General features: G+C 46.8%; 2 protein-coding genes across 2 annotated transcripts in view; both read right to left on the bottom strand.

Annotated features, from left to right (window-relative positions):
- LOC106592140 (F-box only protein 41) overlaps positions 1-14,374 on the bottom strand; it is a 32,914-nt gene extending 18,540 nt beyond the window's left edge. The window contains exons 1-3 of the mRNA XM_082977302.1: positions 14,088-14,374; positions 12,986-13,101; positions 1,554-1,706 (exon numbers count right to left, since the gene is read on the bottom strand). Coding sequence (XP_082833428.1) covers positions 1,554-1,706; positions 12,986-13,089 — 257 coding nt within the window. The 5' untranslated portion in view covers positions 13,090-13,101; positions 14,088-14,374. The remainder of the gene's footprint in view (positions 1-1,553; positions 1,707-12,985; positions 13,102-14,087) is intronic.
- LOC145879980 (F-box only protein 41) overlaps positions 13,186-16,766 on the bottom strand; it is a 52,496-nt gene continuing 48,915 nt past the window's right edge. Inside the window, exons 6-7 of the mRNA XM_082977263.1 lie at positions 14,088-14,305; positions 13,186-13,200 (exon numbers count right to left, since the gene is read on the bottom strand). Coding sequence (XP_082833389.1) covers positions 13,186-13,200; positions 14,088-14,305 — 233 coding nt within the window. The remainder of the gene's footprint in view (positions 13,201-14,087; positions 14,306-16,766) is intronic.

A 16,766-nucleotide genomic window follows, 5' to 3' on the forward strand; every position in this document is an offset into this window, starting at 1 on the left:
TACCTGTATGTGAGGTGTTGTAGTTTACCTGTATGTGAGGTGTTGTAGTTTACCTGTATGTGAGGTGTTGTAGGTTACCTGTATGTGAGGTGTTGTAGTTTACCTGTATGTGAGGTGTTGTAGTTTACCTGTATGTGAGGTGTTGTAGTTTACCTGTATGTGAGGTGTTGTAGTTTACCTGTATGTGAGGTGTTGTAGTTTACCTGTATGTGAGGTGTTGTAGTTTACCTGTATGTGAGGTGTTGTAGGTTACCTGTATGTGAGGTGTTGTAGGTTACCTGTATGTGAGGTGTTGTAGGTTACCTGTATGTGAGGTGTTGTAGTTTACCTGTATGTGAGGTGTTGTAGGTTACCTGTATGTGAGGTGTTGTAGGTTACCTGTATGTGAGGTGTTGTAGGTTACCTGTATGTGAGGTGTTGTAGGTTACCTGTATGTGAGGTGTTGTAGTTTACCTGTATGTGAGGTGTTGTAGGTTACCTGTATGTGAGGTGTTGTAGTTTACCTGTATGTGAGGTGTTGTAGTTTACCTGTATGTGAGGTGTTGTAGGTTACCTGTATGTGAGGTGTTGTAGTTTACCTGTATGTGAGGTGTTGTAGGTTACCTGTATGTGAGGTGTTGTAGGTTACCTGTATGTGAGGTGTTGTAGTTTACCTGTATGTGAGGTGTTGTAGTTTACCTGTATGTGAGGTGTTGTAGGTTACCTGTATGTGAGGTGTTGTAGTTTACCTGTATGTGAGGTGTTGTAGGTTACCTGTATGTGAGGTGTTGTAGGTTACCTGTATGTGAGGTGTTGTAGGTTACCTGTATGTGAGGTGTTGTAGGTTACCTGTATGTGAGGTGTTGTAGGTTACCTGTATGTGAGGTGTTGTAGGTTACCTGTATGTGAGGTGTTGTAGTTTACCTGTATGTGAGGTGTTGTAGTTTACCTGTATGTGAGGTGTTGTAGTTTACCTGTATGTGAGGTGTTGTAGGTTACCTGTATGTGAGGTGTTGTAGGTTACCTGTATGTGAGGTGTTGTAGTTTACCTGTATGTGAGGTGTTGTAGTTTACCTGTATGTGAGGTGTTGTAGGTTACCTGTATGTGAGGTGTTGTAGTTTACCTGTATGTGAGGTGTTGTAGGTTACCTGTATGTGAGGTGTTGTAGTTTACCTGTATGTGAGGTGTTGTAGGTTACCTGTATGTGAGGTGTTGTAGGTTACCTGTATGTGAGGTGTTGTAGGTTACCTGTATGTGAGGTGTTGTAGTTTACCTGTATGTGAGGTGTTGTAGTTTACCTGTATGTGAGGTGTTGTAGTTTACCTGTATGTGAGGTGTTGTAGGTTACCTGTATGTGAGGTGTTGTAGTTTACCTGTATGTGAGGTGTTGTAGTTTACCTGTATGTGAGGTGTTGTAGTTTACCTGTATGTGAGGTGTTGTAGTTTACCTGTATGTGAGGTGTTGTAGGTTACCTGTATGTGAGGTGTTGTAGTTTACCTGTATGTGAGGTGTTGTAGGTTACCTGTATGTGAGGTGTTGTAGTTTACCTGTATGTGCGGTGTTGTAGTTTACCTGTATGTGAGGTGTTGTAGGTTCCTACAGTAGCAGCTGGCCAGCCACAGGGAGCGGTCAGTCAGGATGTGAGGACAGTGAGACACTCTGAGCACCATTAGACAGCTTCCTGCTGACCTCAGCATCGCCTCCACACCTCCCTCCAGACAGCCCCTGGAGAGACACTCACCCTGTTGCTGTAGGCTAGCATCTTATAGCTCCTTAAGGATAGGGGGCGCTGTAGGCTAGCCTGTTATAGCTCCTTAAGGATAGGGGGCGCTGTAGGCTAGCCTGTTATAGCTCCTTAAGGATAGGGGGCTGTAGGCTAGCCTCATAGCTCCTTAAGGATAGGGGGCGCTACAGCTGTAGGCTAGCCTGTTATAGCTCCTTAAGGATAGGGGGCGCTGTAGGCTAGCCAATTATAGCTCCTTAAGGATAGGGGGCGCTACAGCTGTAGGCTAGCCTCTTATAGCTCCTTAAGGATAGGGGGCGCTGTAGGCTAGCCAATTATAGCTCCTTAAGGATAGGGGGCGCTACAGCTGTAGGCTAGCCAATTATAGCTCCTTAAGGATAGGGGGCTGTAGGCTAGCCAATTATAGCTCCTTAAGGATAGGGGGCGCTACAGCTGTAGGCTAGCCTGTTATAGCTCCTTGAGGATAGGGGGCGCTGTAGGCCAGCCTCTTATAGCTCCTTAAGGATAGGGGGCTGTAGGCTAGCCAATTATAGCTCCTTAAGGATAGGGGGCGCTACAGGTGTAGGCTAGCCTGTTATAGCTCCTTAAGGATAGGGGGCGCTGTAGGCTAGCCTGTTATAGCTCCTTAAGGACAGGGGGCGCTACAGCTGTAGGCTAGCCTGTTATAGCTCCTTAAGGATAGGGGGCTGTAGGCTAGCCTGTTATAGCTCCTTAAGGATAGGCGGCTGTAGGCTAGCCTGTTATAGCTCCTTAAGGATAGGGGGCGCTACAGTAGGCTAGCAGGCTCCTAATGCAATTTCACAGTGCGGTCCAGTAGTGTATGTTTAGCTGTGTGGTCCAGTAGTGTATGTTTAGCTGTGTGGTCCAGTAGTGTATGGTTAGCTGTGTGGTCCAGTAGTGTATGGTTAGCTGTGTGGTCCAGTAGTGTATGGTTAGCTGTGTGGTCCAGTAGTGTATGTTTAGCTGTGTGGTCCAGTAGTGTATGTTTAGCTGTGTGGTCCAGTAGTGTATGGTTAGCTGTGTGGTCCAGTAGTGTATGGTTAGCTGTGTGGTCCAGTAGTGTATGGTTAGCTGTGTGGTCCAGTAGTGTATGGTTAGCTGTGTGGTCCAGTAGTGTATGGTTAGCTGTGTGGTCCAGTAGTGTATGGATAGCTGTGTGGTCCAGTAGTGTATGGTTAGCTGTGTGGTCCAGTAGTGTATGGTTAGCTGTGTGGTCCAGTAGTGTATGGTTAGCTGTGTGGTCCAGTAGTGTATGTTTAGCTGTGTGGTCCAGTAGTGTATGGTTAGCTGTGTGGTCCAGTAGTGTATGGTTAGCTGTGTGGTCCAGTAGTGTATGGTTAGCTGTGTGGTCCAGTAGTGTATGGTTAGCTGTGTGGTCCAGTAGTGTATGGTTAGCTGTGTGGTCCAGTAGTGTATGGTTAGCTGTGTGGTCCAGTAGTGTATGGTTAGCTGTGTGGTCCAGTAGTGTATGGTTAGCTGTGTGGTCCAGTAGTGTATGGTTAGCTGTGTGGTCCAGTAGTGTATGTTTAGCTGTGTGGTCCAGTAGTGTTTGGTTAGCTGTGTGGTCCAGTAGTGTATGGTTAGCTGTGTGGTCCAGTAGTGTATGGTTAGCTGTGTGGTCCAGTAGTGTATGGTTAGCTGTGTGGTCCAGTAGTGTATGTTTAGCTGTGTGGTCCAGTAGTGTATGGTTAGCTGTGTGGTCCAGTAGTGTATGGTTAGCTGTGTGGTCCAGTAGTGTATGGTTAGCTGTGTGGTCCAGTAGTGTATGTTTAGCTGTGTGGTCCAGTAGTGTATGGTTAGCTGTGTGGTCCAGTTTGTTGTCTGGTCCAGTAGTGTATGTTTAGCTGTGTGGTCCAGTAGTGTATGGTTAGCTGTGTGGTCCAGTAGTGTATGGTTAGCTGTGCGGTCCAGTAGTGTATGGTTAGCTGTGTGGTCCAGTAGTGTATGGTTAGCTGTGTGGTCCAGTAGTGTATGGTTAGCTGTGTGGTCCAGTTTGTTGTGTGGTCCAGTAGTGTATGTTTAGCTGTGTGGTCCAGTAGTGTATGGTTAGCTGTGTGGTCCAGTAGTGTATGGTTAGCTGTGCGGTCCAGTAGTGTATGGTTAGCTGTGTGGTCCAGTAGTGTATGGTTAGCTGTGTGGTCCAGTAGTGTATGGTTAGCTGTGTGGTCCAGTAGTGTTTGGTTAGCTGTGTGGTCCAGTAGTGTATGGTTAGCTGTGTGGTCCAGTAGTGTATGGTTAGCTGTGTGGTCCAGTAGTGTATGGTTAGCTGTGTGGTCCAGTAGTGTATGGTTAGCTGTGTGGTCCAGTAGTGTATGGTTAGCTGTGTGGTCCAGTAGTGTATGGTTAGCTGTGTGGTCCAGTAGTGTATGGTTAGCTGTGTGGTCCAGTAGTGTATGGTTAGCTGTGTGGTCCAGTAGTGTATGTTTAGCTGTGTGGTCCAGTAGTGTATGGTTAGCTGTGTAGTCCAGTAGTGTATGGTTAGCTGTGTGGTCCAGTAGTGTATGGTTAGCTGTGTGGTCCAGTAGTGTATGTTTAGCTGTGTGGTCCAGTAGTGTATGGTTAGCTGTGTGGTCCAGTAGTGTATGTTTAGCTGTGTGGTCCAGTAGTGTATGGTTAGCTATGTGGTCCAGTTTGTTGTGTGGTCCAGTAGTGAATGTTTAGCTGTGTGGTCCAGTAGTGTATGGTTAGCTGTGTGGTCCAGTAGTGTATGGTTAGCTGTGTGGTCCAGTTTGTTGTGTGGTCCAGTAGTGTATGTTTAGCTGTGTGGTCCAGTAGTGTATGGTTAGCTGTGTGGTCCAGTTTGTTGTGTGGTCCAGTAGTGTATGTTTAGCTGTGTGGTCCAGTAGTGTATGGTTAGCTGTGTGGTCCAGTAGTGTATGGTTAGCTGTGCGGTCCAGTAGTGTATGGTTAGCTGTGTGGTCCAGTAGTGTATGGTTAGCTGTGTGGTCCAGTAGTGTATGGTTAGCTGTGTGGTCCAGTAGTGTTTGGTTAGCTGTGTGGTCCAGTAGTGTATGGTTAGCTGTGTGGTCCAGTAGTGTATGGTTAGCTGTGTGGTCCAGTAGTGTATGGTTAGCTGTGTGGTCCAGTAGTGTATGGTTAGCTGTGTGGTCCAGTAGTGTATGTTTAGCTGTGTGGTCCAGTAGTGTATGGTTAGCTGTGTGGTCCAGTAGTGTATGTTTAGCTGTGTGGTCCAGTAGTGTATGGTTAGCTATGTGGTCCAGTTTGTTGTGTGGTCCAGTAGTGAATGTTTAGCTGTGTGGTCCAGTAGTGTATGGTTAGCTGTGTGGTCCAGTAGTGTATGTTTAGCTGTGTGGTCCAGTAGTGTATGGTTAGCTGTGTGGTCCAGTTTGTTGTGTGGTCCAGTAGTGTATGTTTAGCTGTGTGGTCCAGTAGCGTATGGTTAGCTGTGTGGTCCAGTAGTGTATGTTTAGCTGTGTGGTCCAGTAGTGTATGGTTAGCTGTGTGGTCCAGTTTGTTGTGTGGTCCAGTAGTGTATGTTTAGCTGTGTGGTCCAGTAGTGTATGGTTAGCTGTGTGGTCCAGTAGTGTATGGTTAGCCGTGCGGTCCAGTAGTGTATGTTTAGCTGTGTGGTCCAGTAGTGTATGGTTAGCTGTGTGGTCCAGTAGTGTATGGTTAGCTGTGTGGTCCAGTAGTGTATGGTTAGCTGTGTGGTCCAGTAGTGTATGTTTAGCTGTGTGGTCCAGTAGTGTATGATTAGCTGTGTGGTCCATTAGTGTATGGTTAGCTGTGCGGTCCAGTAGTGTATGGTTAGCTGTGTGGTCCAGTAGTGTATGGTTAGCTGTGTGGTCCAGTAGCTGTGTGGTCCAGTAGTGTATGGTTAGCTGTGTGGTCCAGTAGTGTATGGTTAGCTGTGTGGTCCAGTAGTGTATGGTTAGTTGTGTGGTCCAGTAGTGTATGGTTAGCTGTGTGGTCCAGTAGTGTATGGTTAGCTGTGTGGTCCAGTAGTGTATGGTTAGCTGTGTGGTCCAGTAGTGTATGGTTAGCTGTGTGGTCCAGTAGTGTATGTTTAGCTGTGTGGTCCAGTAGTGTATGGTTAGCTGTGTAGTCCAGTAGTGTATGGTTAGCTGTGTGGTCCAGTAGTGTATGGTTAGCTGTGTGGTCCAGTAGTGTATGTTTAGCTGTGTGGTCCAGTAGTGTATGGTTAGCTGTGTGGTCCAGTAGTGTATGTTTAGCTGTGTGGTCCAGTAGTGTATGGTTAGCTATGTGGTCCAGTTTGTTGTGTGGTCCAGTAGTGAATGTTTAGCTGTGTGGTCCAGTAGTGTATGGTTAGCTGTGTGGTCCAGTAGTGTATGGTTAGCTGTGTGGTCCAGTTTGTTGTGTGGTCCAGTAGTGTATGTTTAGCTGTGTGGTCCAGTAGTGTATGGTTAGCTGTGTGGTCCAGTTTGTTGTGTGGTCCAGTAGTGTATGTTTATCTGTGTGGTCCAGTAGTGTATGGTTAGCTGTGTGGTCCAGTAGTGTATGGTTAGCTGTGCGGTCCAGTAGTGTATGGTTAGCTGTGTGGTCCAGTAGTGTATGGTTAGCTGTGTGGTCCAGTAGTGTATGGTTAGCTGTGTGGTCCAGTAGTGTTTGGTTAGCTGTGTGGTCCAGTAGTGTATGGTTAGCTGTGTGGTCCAGTAGTGTATGGTTAGCTGTGTGGTCCAGTAGTGTATGGTTAGCTGTGTGGTCCAGTAGTGTATGGTTAGCTGTGTGGTCCAGTAGTGTATGGTTAGCTGTGTGGTCCAGTAGTGTATGGTTAGCTGTGTGGTCCAGTAGTGTATGGTTAGCTGTGTGGTCCAGTAGTGTATGGTTAGCTGTGTGGTCCAGTAGTGTATGTTTAGCTGTGTGGTCCAGTAGTGTATGGTTAGCTGTGTGGTCCAGTAGTGTATGTTTAGCTGTGTGGTCCAGTAGTGTATGGTTAGCTATGTGGTCCAGTTTGTTGTGTGGTCCAGTAGTGAATGTTTAGCTGTGTGGTCCAGTAGTGTATGGTTAGCTGTGTGGTCCAGTAGTGTATGTTTAGCTGTGTGGTCCAGTAGTGTATGGTTAGCTGTGTGGTCCAGTTTGTTGTGTGGTCCAGTAGTGTATGTTTAGCTGTGTGGTCCAGTAGCGTATGGTTAGCTGTGTGGTCCAGTAGTGTATGTTTAGCTGTGTGGTCCAGTAGTGTATGGTTAGCTGTGTGGTCCAGTTTGTTGTGTGGTCCAGTAGTGTATGTTTAGCTGTGTGGTCCAGTAGTGTATGGTTAGCTGTGTGGTCCAGTAGTGTATGGTTAGCCGTGCGGTCCAGTAGTGTATGTTTAGCTGTGTGGTCCAGTAGTGTATGGTTAGCTGTGTGGTCCAGTAGTGTATGGTTAGCTGTGTGGTCCAGTAGTGTATGGTTAGCTGTGTGGTCCAGTAGTGTATGTTTAGCTGTGTGGTCCAGTAGTGTATGATTAGCTGTGTGGTCCATTAGTGTATGGTTAGCTGTGCGGTCCAGTAGTGTATGGTTAGCTGTGTGGTCCAGTAGTGTATGGTTAGCTGTGTGGTCCAGTAGCTGTGTGGTCCAGTAGTGTATGGTTAGCTGTGTGGTCCAGTAGTGTATGGTTAGCTGTGTGGTCCAGTAGTGTATGGTTAGTTGTGTGGTCCAGTAGTGTATGGTTAGCTGTGTGGTCCAGTAGTGTATGGTTAGCTGTGTGGTCCAGTAGTGTATGGTTAGCTGTGTGGTCCAGTAGTGTATGGTTAGCTGTGCGGTCCAGTAGTGTATGGTTAGCTGTGTGGTCCAGTAGTGTATGGTTAGCTGTGTGGTCCAGTAGTGTATGGTTAGCTGTGTGGTCCAGTAGTGTATGGTTAGCTGTGTGGTCCAGTAGTGTATGGTTAGCTGTGTGGTCCAGTAGTGTATGGTTAGCTGTGTGGTCCAGTAGTTTATGGTTAGCTGTGTGGTCCAGTAGTGTATGGTTAGCTGTGTGGTCCAGTAGGTAATGGTTAGCTGTGTGGTCCAGTAGTGTATGGTTAGCTGTGTGGTCCAGTAGTGTATGGTTAGCAGTGTGGTCCAGTAGTGTATGGTTAGCTGTGTGGTCCAGTAGTGTATGGTTAGCTGTGTGGTCCAGTAGTGTATGGTTAGCTGTGTGGTCCAGTAGTGTATGGTTAGCTGTGTGGTCCAGTAGTGTATGGTTAGCTGTGTGGTCCAGTAGTGTATGGTTAGCTGTGTGGTCCAGTAGTGTATGGTTAGCTGTGTGGTCCAGTAGTGTATGGTTAGCTGTGTGGTCCAGTAGTGTATGGTTAGCTGTGTGGTCCAGTAGTGTATGGTTAGCTGTGTGGTCCAGTAGTGTATGGTTAGCTGTGTGGTCCAGTAGTGTATGGTTAGCTGTGTGGTCCAGTAGTGTATGGTTAGCTGTGTGGTCCAGTAGTGTATGTTTAGCTGTGTGGTCCAGTAGTGTATGGTTAGCTGTGTGGTCCAGTAGTGTATGTTTAGCTGTGTGGTCCAGTAGTGTATGGTTAGCTATGTGGTCCAGTTTGTTGTGTGGTCCAGTAGTGAATGTTTAGCTGTGTGGTCCAGTAGTGTATGGTTAGCTGTGTGGTCCAGTAGTGTATGTTTAGCTGTGTGGTCCAGTAGTGTATGGTTAGCTGTGTGGTCCAGTTTGTTGTGTGGTCCAGTAGTGTATGTTTAGCTGTGTGGTCCAGTAGCGTATGGTTAGCTGTGTGGTCCAGTAGTGTATGTTTAGCTGTGTGGTCCAGTAGTGTATGGTTAGCTGTGTGGTCCAGTTTGTTGTGTGGTCCAGTAGTGTATGTTTAGCTGTGTGGTCCAGTAGTGTATGGTTAGCTGTGTGGTCCAGTAGTGTATGGTTAGCCGTGCGGTCCAGTAGTGTATGTTTAGCTGTGTGGTCCAGTAGTGTATGGTTAGCTGTGTGGTCCAGTAGTGTATGGTTAGCTGTGTGGTCCAGTAGTGTATGGTTAGCTGTGTGGTCCAGTAGTGTATGTTTAGCTGTGTGGTCCAGTAGTGTATGATTAGCTGTGTGGTCCATTAGTGTATGGTTAGCTGTGCGGTCCAGTAGTGTATGGTTAGCTGTGTGGTCCAGTAGTGTATGGTTAGCTGTGTGGTCCAGTAGCTGTGTGGTCCAGTAGTGTATGGTTAGCTGTGTGGTCCAGTAGTGTATGGTTAGCTGTGTGGTCCAGTAGTGTATGGTTAGTTGTGTGGTCCAGTAGTGTATGGTTAGCTGTGTGGTCCAGTAGTGTATGGTTAGCTGTGTGGTCCAGTAGTGTATGGTTAGCTGTGTGGTCCAGTAGTGTATGGTTAGCTGTGCGGTCCAGTAGTGTATGGTTAGCTGTGTGGTCCAGTAGTGTATGGTTAGCTGTGTGGTCCAGTAGTGTATGGTTAGCTGTGTGGTCCAGTAGTGTATGGTTAGCTGTGTGGTCCAGTAGTGTATGGTTAGCTGTGTGGTCCAGTAGTGTATGGTTAGCTGTGTGGTCCAGTAGTGTATGGTTAGCTGTGTGGTCCAGTAGTTTATGGTTAGCTGTGTGGTCCAGTAGTGTATGGTTAGCTGTGTGGTCCAGTAGGTAATGGTTAGCTGTGTGGTCCAGTAGTGTATGGTTAGCTGTGTGGTCCAGTAGTGTATGGTTAGCAGTGTGGTCCAGTAGTGTATGGTTAGCTGTGTGGTCCAGTAGTGTATGGTTAGCTGTGTGGTCCAGTAGTGTATGGTTAGCTGTGTGGTCCAGTAGTGTATGGTTAGCTGTGTGGTCCAGTAGTGTATGGTTAGCTGTGTGGTCCAGTAGTGTATGGTTAGCTGTGTGGTCCAGTAGTGTATGTTTAGCTGTGTGGTCCAGTAGTGTATGGTTAGCTGTGTGGTCCAGTAGTGTATGGTTAGCTGTGTGGTCCAGTAGTGTATGGTTAGCTGTGTGGTCCAGTAGTGTATGTTTAGCTGTGTGGTCCAGTAGTGTATGTTTAGCTGTGTGGTCCAGTAGTGTATGGTTAGCTGTGTGGTCCAGTAGTGTATGGTTAGCTGTGTGGTCCAGTAGTGTATGGTTAGCTGTGTGGTCCAGTAGTGTATGGTTAGCTGTGTGGTCCAGTAGTGTATGGTTAGCTGTGTGGTCCAGTAGTGTAGGGTTAGCTGTGTGGTCCAGTAGTGTATGGTTAGCTGTGTGGTCCAGTAGTGTATGGTTAGCTGTGTAGTCCAGTAGTGTATGGTTAGCTGTGTGGTCCAGTAGTGTATGGTTAGCTGTGTGGTCCAGTAGTGTATGGTTAGCTGTGTGGTCCAGTAGTGTATGGTTAGCTGTGTGGTCCAGTAGTGTATGGTTAGCTGTGTGGTCCAGTAGTGTATGTTTAGCTGTGTGGTCCAGTAGTGTATGGTTAGCTGTGTGGTCCAGTAGTGTATGGTTAGCTGTGTGGTCCAGTAGTGTATGGTTAGCTGTGTGGTCCAGTAGTGTATGGTTAGCTGTGTGGTCCAGTAGTGTATGGTTAGCTGTGTGGTCCAGTAGTGTATGGTTAGCTGTGTGGTCCAGTAGTGTATGGTTAGCTGTGTGGTCCAGTAGTGTATGGTTAGCTGTGTGGTCCAGTAGTGTATGGTTAGCTGTGTGGTCCAGCAGTGTATGTTTAGGTGTGTGGTCCAGTAGTGTTTGGTTAGCTGTGTGGTCCAGTAGTGTATGGTTAGCTGTGTGGTCCAGTAGTGTATGGTTAGCTGTGTGGTCCAGTAGTGTATGGTTAGCTGTGTGGTCCAGTAGTGTATGTTTAGCTGTGCGGTCCAGTAGTGTATGGTTAGCTGTGTGGTCCAGTAGTGTATGGTTAGCTGTGTGGTCCAGTAGTGTATGGTTAGCTGTGTGGTCCAGTAGTGTATGGTTAGCTGTGCGGTCCAGTAGTGTATGGTTAGCTGTGTGGTCCAGTAGTGTATGGTTAGCTGTGTGGTCCAGTAGTGTATGGTTAGCTGTGTGGTCCAGTAGTGTTTGCTTAGCTGTGTGGTCCAGTAGTGTATGGTTAGCTGTGTGGTCCAGTAGTGTATGGTTAGCTGTGTGGTCCAGTAGTGTATGGTTAGCTGTGTGGTCCAGTAGTGTATGGTTAGCTGTGTGGTCCAGTAGTGTATGGTTAGCTGTGTGGTCCAGTAGTGTATGGTTAGCTGTGTGGTCCAGTAGTGTATGGTTAGCTGTGTGGTCCAGTAGTGTATGGTTAGCTGTGTGGTCCAGTAGTGTATGGTTAGCTGTGTGGTCCAGTAGTGTATGGTTAGCTGTGTGGTCCAGTAGTGTATGTTTAGCTGTGTGGTCCAGTAGTGTATGGTTAGCCGTGTGGTCCAGTAGTGTATGTTTAGCTGTGTGGTCCAGTAGTGTATGGTTAGCTGTGTGGTCCAGTTTGTTGTGTGGTCCAGTAGTGTATGTTTAGCTGTGTGGTCCAGTAGTGTATGGTTAGCTGTGTGGTCCAGTAGTGTATGTTTAGCTGTGTGGTCCAGTAGTGTATGGTTAGCTGTGTGGTCCAGTTTGTTGTGTGGTCCAGTAGTGTATGTTTAGCTGTGTGGTCCAGTAGTGTATGGTTAGCTGTGTGGTCCAGTAGTGTATGTTTAGCTGTGTGGTCCAGTAGTGTATGGTTAGCTGTGTGGTCCAGTTTGTTGTGTGGTCCAGTAGTGTATGGTTAGCTGTGTGGTCCAGTAGTGTATGGTTAGCTGTGTGGTCCAGTAGTGTATGGTTAGCTGTGTGGTCCAGTAGTGTATGTTTAGCTGTGTGGTCCAGTAGTGTATGATTAGCTGTGCGGTCCAGTAGTGTATGGTTAGCTGTGTGGTCCAGTAGTGTATGGTTAGCTGTGTGGTCCAGTAGTGTATGGTTAGCTGTGTGGTCCAGTAGTGTATGGTTAGCTGTGTGGTCCAGTAGTGTATGGTTAGCTGTGTGGTCCAGTAGTGTATGGTTAGCTGTGTGGTCCAGTAGTGTATGGTTAGCTGTGTGGTCCAGTAGTGTATGGTTAGCAGTGTGGTCCAGTAGTGTATGGTTAGCTGTGTGGTCCAGTAGTGTATGGTTAGCTGTGTGGTCCAGTAGTGTATGGTTAGCTGTGTGGTCCAGTAGTGTATGGTTAGCTGTGTGGTCCAGTAGTGTATGGTTAGCTGTGTGGTCCAGTAGTGTATGGTTAGCTGTGTGGTCCAGTAGTGTATGTTTAGCTGTGTGGTCCAGTAGTGTTTGGTTAGCTGTGTGGTCCAGTAGTGTATGGTTAGCTGTGTGGTCCAGTAGTGTATGGTTAGCTGTGTGGTCCAGTAGTGTATGGTTAGCTGTGTGGTCCAGTAGTGTATGGTTAGCTGTGTGGTCCAGTAGTGTATGTTTAGCTGTGTGGTCCAGTAGTGTATGGTTAGCTGTGTGGTCCAGTAGTGTATAGTTAGCTGTGTGGTCCAGTAGTGTATGGTTAGCTGTGTGGTCCAGTAGTGTATGGTTAGCTGTGTGGTCCAGTAGTGTATGGTTAGCTGTGTGGTCCAGTAGTGTATGTTTAGCTGTGTGGTCCAGTAGTGTATGGTTAGCTGTGTGGTCCAGTAGTGTATGGTTAGCTGTGTGGTCCAGTAGTGTATGGTTAGCTGTGTGGTCCAGTAGTGTATGGTTAGCTGTGTGGTCCAGTAGTGTATGGTTAGCTGTGTGGTCCAGTAGTGTATGTTTAGCTGTGTGGTCCAGTAGTGTATGGTTAGCTGTGTGGTCCAGTAGTGTATGGTTAGCTGTGTGGTCCAGTAGTGTATGGTTAGCCGTGCGGTCCAGTAGTGTATGGTTAGCTGTGTGGTCCAGTAGTGTATGGTTAGCTGTGTGGTCCAGTAGTGTATGGTTAGCTGTGTGGTCCAGTAGTGTATGGTTAGCTGTGTGGTCCAGTAGTGTATGGTTAGCTGTGCGGTCCAGTAGTGTATGGTTAGCTGTGTGGTCCAGTAGTGTATGTTTAGCTGTGTGGTCCAGTAGTGTATGGTTAGCTGTGTGGTCCAGTAGTGTATGGTTAGCTGTGTGGTCCAGTAGTGTATGGTTAGCTGTGTGGTCCAGTAGTGTATGTTTAGCTGTGTGGTCCAGTAGTGTATGGTTAGCTGTGTGGTCCAGTAGTGTATGGTTAGCAGTGTGGTCCAGTAGTGTATGGTTAGCTGTGTGGTCCAGTAGTGTATGGTTAGCTGTGTGGTCCAGTAGTGTATGGTTAGCTGTGTGGTCCAGTAGTGTATGGTTAGCTGTGTGGTCCAGTAGTGTATGGTTAGCTGTGTGGTCCAGTAGTGTATGGTTAGCAGTGTGGTCCAGTAGTGTATGGTTAGCTGTGTGGTCCAGTAGTGTATGGTTAGCTGTGTGGTCCAGTAGTGTATGGTTACCGTGTGGTCTTGTCGTAGTCCTCTCTGCGTTCATCTCGGCGCCGCGGTCGTGGTTTGAGGTTCTGGAGCACCAGGGAATGGGTCTGAGTACACCACTGAGACATGGTCACTAGGAACTGAAACACAACCACCACACAACCATGGATTAACCACAACACAACTACAACACAACCACCACACAACCACCACACAACCATGGATTAACCACAACACAACTACAACACAACCATGGATTAACCACAACACAACTACAACACAATCATGGATTAACCACAACAACCACAACACACCCACAACACAACCATGGATTAACCACAACACAACCACGGATTAACCACAACACAACCACGGATTAACCACAACACAACCACGGATTAACCACAACACAACCACGGATTAACCACAACACAACCACGGATTAACCACAACACAACCATGGATTAACCACAACACAACCACAACACAACCACAACACAACCATGGATTAACCACAACACAACCATGGATTAACCACAACACAACCATGGATTAACCACAACACAACCACGGATTAACCACAACACAACCATGGATTAACCACAACACAACCACGGATTAACCACAACACAACCACGGATTAACCACAACACAACCACGGATTAACCACAACACAACCACAACACAATCCTGGCTCAACCATAACAGAACCACAAAACCATAAGACCATGGCTTAACCATAACACGACCAGAACACTAAGTGGGTCTGAGTACACACCTGAAACATGGTCACTAAGAACTGAAACACAACCATAAAATAACATAACATTCCCATACATTAACTACAACCACACCGTGAGAACAGGAGGGAAACACAACTATGAACTAAAACAGAACAGAAATAGACCAAAACATGACCGCAACTTCACTGCAATGATATCAATAATATCAATATTATCAATAATATCAATGACATCAATAATATCAATATTATCAATGATATCAATATTATCAATGACATCAATAATATCAATGACATCAATATTATCAATGATTATCAATGACATCAATGACATCAATGACATCAATAATGATGATGATGATGATGATGATGAAGGCGCGTTACCTTTGCGGAGACTCTGGCGTTCTCCAGTCGTACCCGTGTCCAGACGGCTGGGTGCCGTGCCACAAACTCCCAATCAGAGCACACCTCAGCGGCGAGCAGCAACGTCCGCACATCCAAATAAGGAAACACACAGAATAACCCCGCCCTCAGTCTCAGAGTCCCCGCCCCCAAAGCTATGTAACCACGGTGACACGGACTGGATCGTACGGACGACACACCTGGAGAGAAATGTCAGGTAGAGTTAGTTAGACACAGTACACACCTGGAGAGAAACGTCAGGTAGAGTTAGTTAGACACAGTACACACCTGGAGAGAAACGTCAGGTAGAGTTAGTTAGACACAGTACACACCTGGAGAGAAACGTCAGGTAGAGTTAGTTAGACACAGTACACACCTGGAGAGAAACGTCAGGTAGAGTTAGTTAGACAGAGTACACACCTGGAGAGAAACGTCAGGTAGAGTTAGTTAGACAGAGTACACACCTGGAGAGAAACGTCAGGTAGAGTTAGACACAGTACACACCTGGAGAGAAACGTCAGGTAGAGTTAGTTAGACACAGTACACACCTGGAGAGAAACGTCAGGTAGAGTTAGTTAGACACAGTACACACCTGGAGAGAAACGTCAGGTAGAGTTAGACACAGTACACACCTGGAGAGAAACGTCAGGTAGAGTTAGTTAGACACAGTACACACCTGGAGAGAAACGTCAGGTAGAGATAGTTAGACACAGTACACACCTGGAGAGAAACGTCAGGTAGAGTTAGTTAGACACAGTACACACCTGGAGAGAAACGTCAGGTAGAGTTAGTTAGACACAGTACACACCTGGAGAGAAACGTCAGGTAGAGTTAGTTAGACACAGTACACACCTGGAGAGAAACGTCAGGTAGAGTTAGACACAGTACACACCTGGAGAGAAACGTCAGGTAGAGTTAGTTAGACACAGTACACACCTGGAGAGAAACGTCAGGTAGAGATAGTTAGACACAGTACACACCTGGAGAGAAACGTCAGGTAGAGTTAGTTAGACACAGTACACACCTGGAGAGAAACGTCAGGTAGAGTTAGTTAGACACAGTACACACCTGGAGAGAAACGTCAGGTAGAGTTAGACACAGTACACACCTGGAGAGAAACGTCAGGTAGAGTTAGTTAGACACAGTACACACCTGGAGAGAAACGTCAGGTAGAGTTAGTTAGACACAGTACACACCTGGAGAGAAACGTCAGGTAGAGTTAGTTATACACAGTACACACCTGGAGAGAAACGTCAGGTAGAGTTAGACACAGTACACACCTGGAGAGAAACGTCAGGTAGAGTTAGACACAGTACACACCTGGAGAGAAACGTCAGGTAGAGTTAGTTAGACACAGTACACACCTGGAGAGAAACGTCAGGTAGAGTTAGTTAGACACAGTACACACCTGGAGAGAAACGTCAGGTAGAGTTAGTTAGACACAGTACACACCTGGAGAGAAACGTCAGGTAGAGTTAGACACAGTACACACCTGGAGAGAAACGTCAGGTAGAGTTAGACACAGTACACACCTGGAGAGAAATGTCAGGTAGAGTTAGTTAGACACAGTACACACCTGGAGAGAAACGTCAGGTAGAGTTAGACACAGTAAACACCTGGAGAGAAACGTCAGGTAGAGTTAGTTAGACACAGTACACACCTGGAGAGAAACGTCAGGTAGAGTTAGACACAGTACACACCTGGAGAGAAACGTCAGGTAGAGTTAGTTAGACACAGTACACACCTGGAGAGAAACGTCAGGTAGAGTTAGTTAGACACAGTACACACCTGGAGAGAAACGTCAGGTAGAGTTAGTTAGACACAGTACACACCTGGAGAGAAACGTCAGGTAGAGTTAGTTAGACACAGTACACACCTGGAGAGAAACGTCAGGTAGAGTTAGTTAGACACAGTACACACCTGGAGAGAAACGTCAGGTAGAGTTAGTTAGACACAGTACACACCTGGAGAGAAACGTCAGGTAGAGTTAGTTAGACACAGTACACACCTGGAGAGAAACGTCAGGTAGAGTTAGTTAGACACAGTACACACCTGGAGAGAAACGTCAGGTAGAGTTAGTTAGACACAGTACACACCTGGAGAGAAACGTCAGGTAGAGTTAGTTAGACACAGTACACACCTGGAGAGAAACGTCAGGTAGAGTTAGTTAGACACAGTACACACCTGGAGAGAAACGTCAGGTAGAGTTAGTTAGACACAGTACACACCTGGAGAGAAACGTCAGGTAGAGTTAGACACAGTACACACCTGGAGAGAAACGTCAGGTAGAGTTAGACACAGTACACACCTGGAGAGAAACGTCAGGTAGAGTTAGTTAGACACAGTACACACCTGGAGAGAAACGTCAGGTAGAGTTAGTTAGACACAGTACACACCTGGAGAGAAACGTCAGGTAGAGTTAGACACAGTACACACCTGGAGAGAAACGTCAGGTAGAGTTAGTTAGACACAGTACACACCTGGAGAGAAACGTCAGGTAGAGTTAGTTAGACACAGTACACACCTGGAGAGAAACGTCAGGTAGAGTTAGTTAGACACAGTACACACCTGGAGAGAAACGTCAGGTAGAGTTAGTTAGACACAGTACACACCTGGAGAGAAACGTCAGGTAGAGTTAGTTAGACACAGTACACACCTGGA

The sequence above is a fragment of the Salmo salar genome, chromosome 07 (genome assembly GCF_965601325.2).
Source record: "Salmo salar chromosome 07, fSalSal1, whole genome shotgun sequence".
In the NCBI taxonomy this organism is placed as follows: domain Eukaryota; kingdom Metazoa; phylum Chordata; class Actinopteri; order Salmoniformes; family Salmonidae; genus Salmo; species Salmo salar.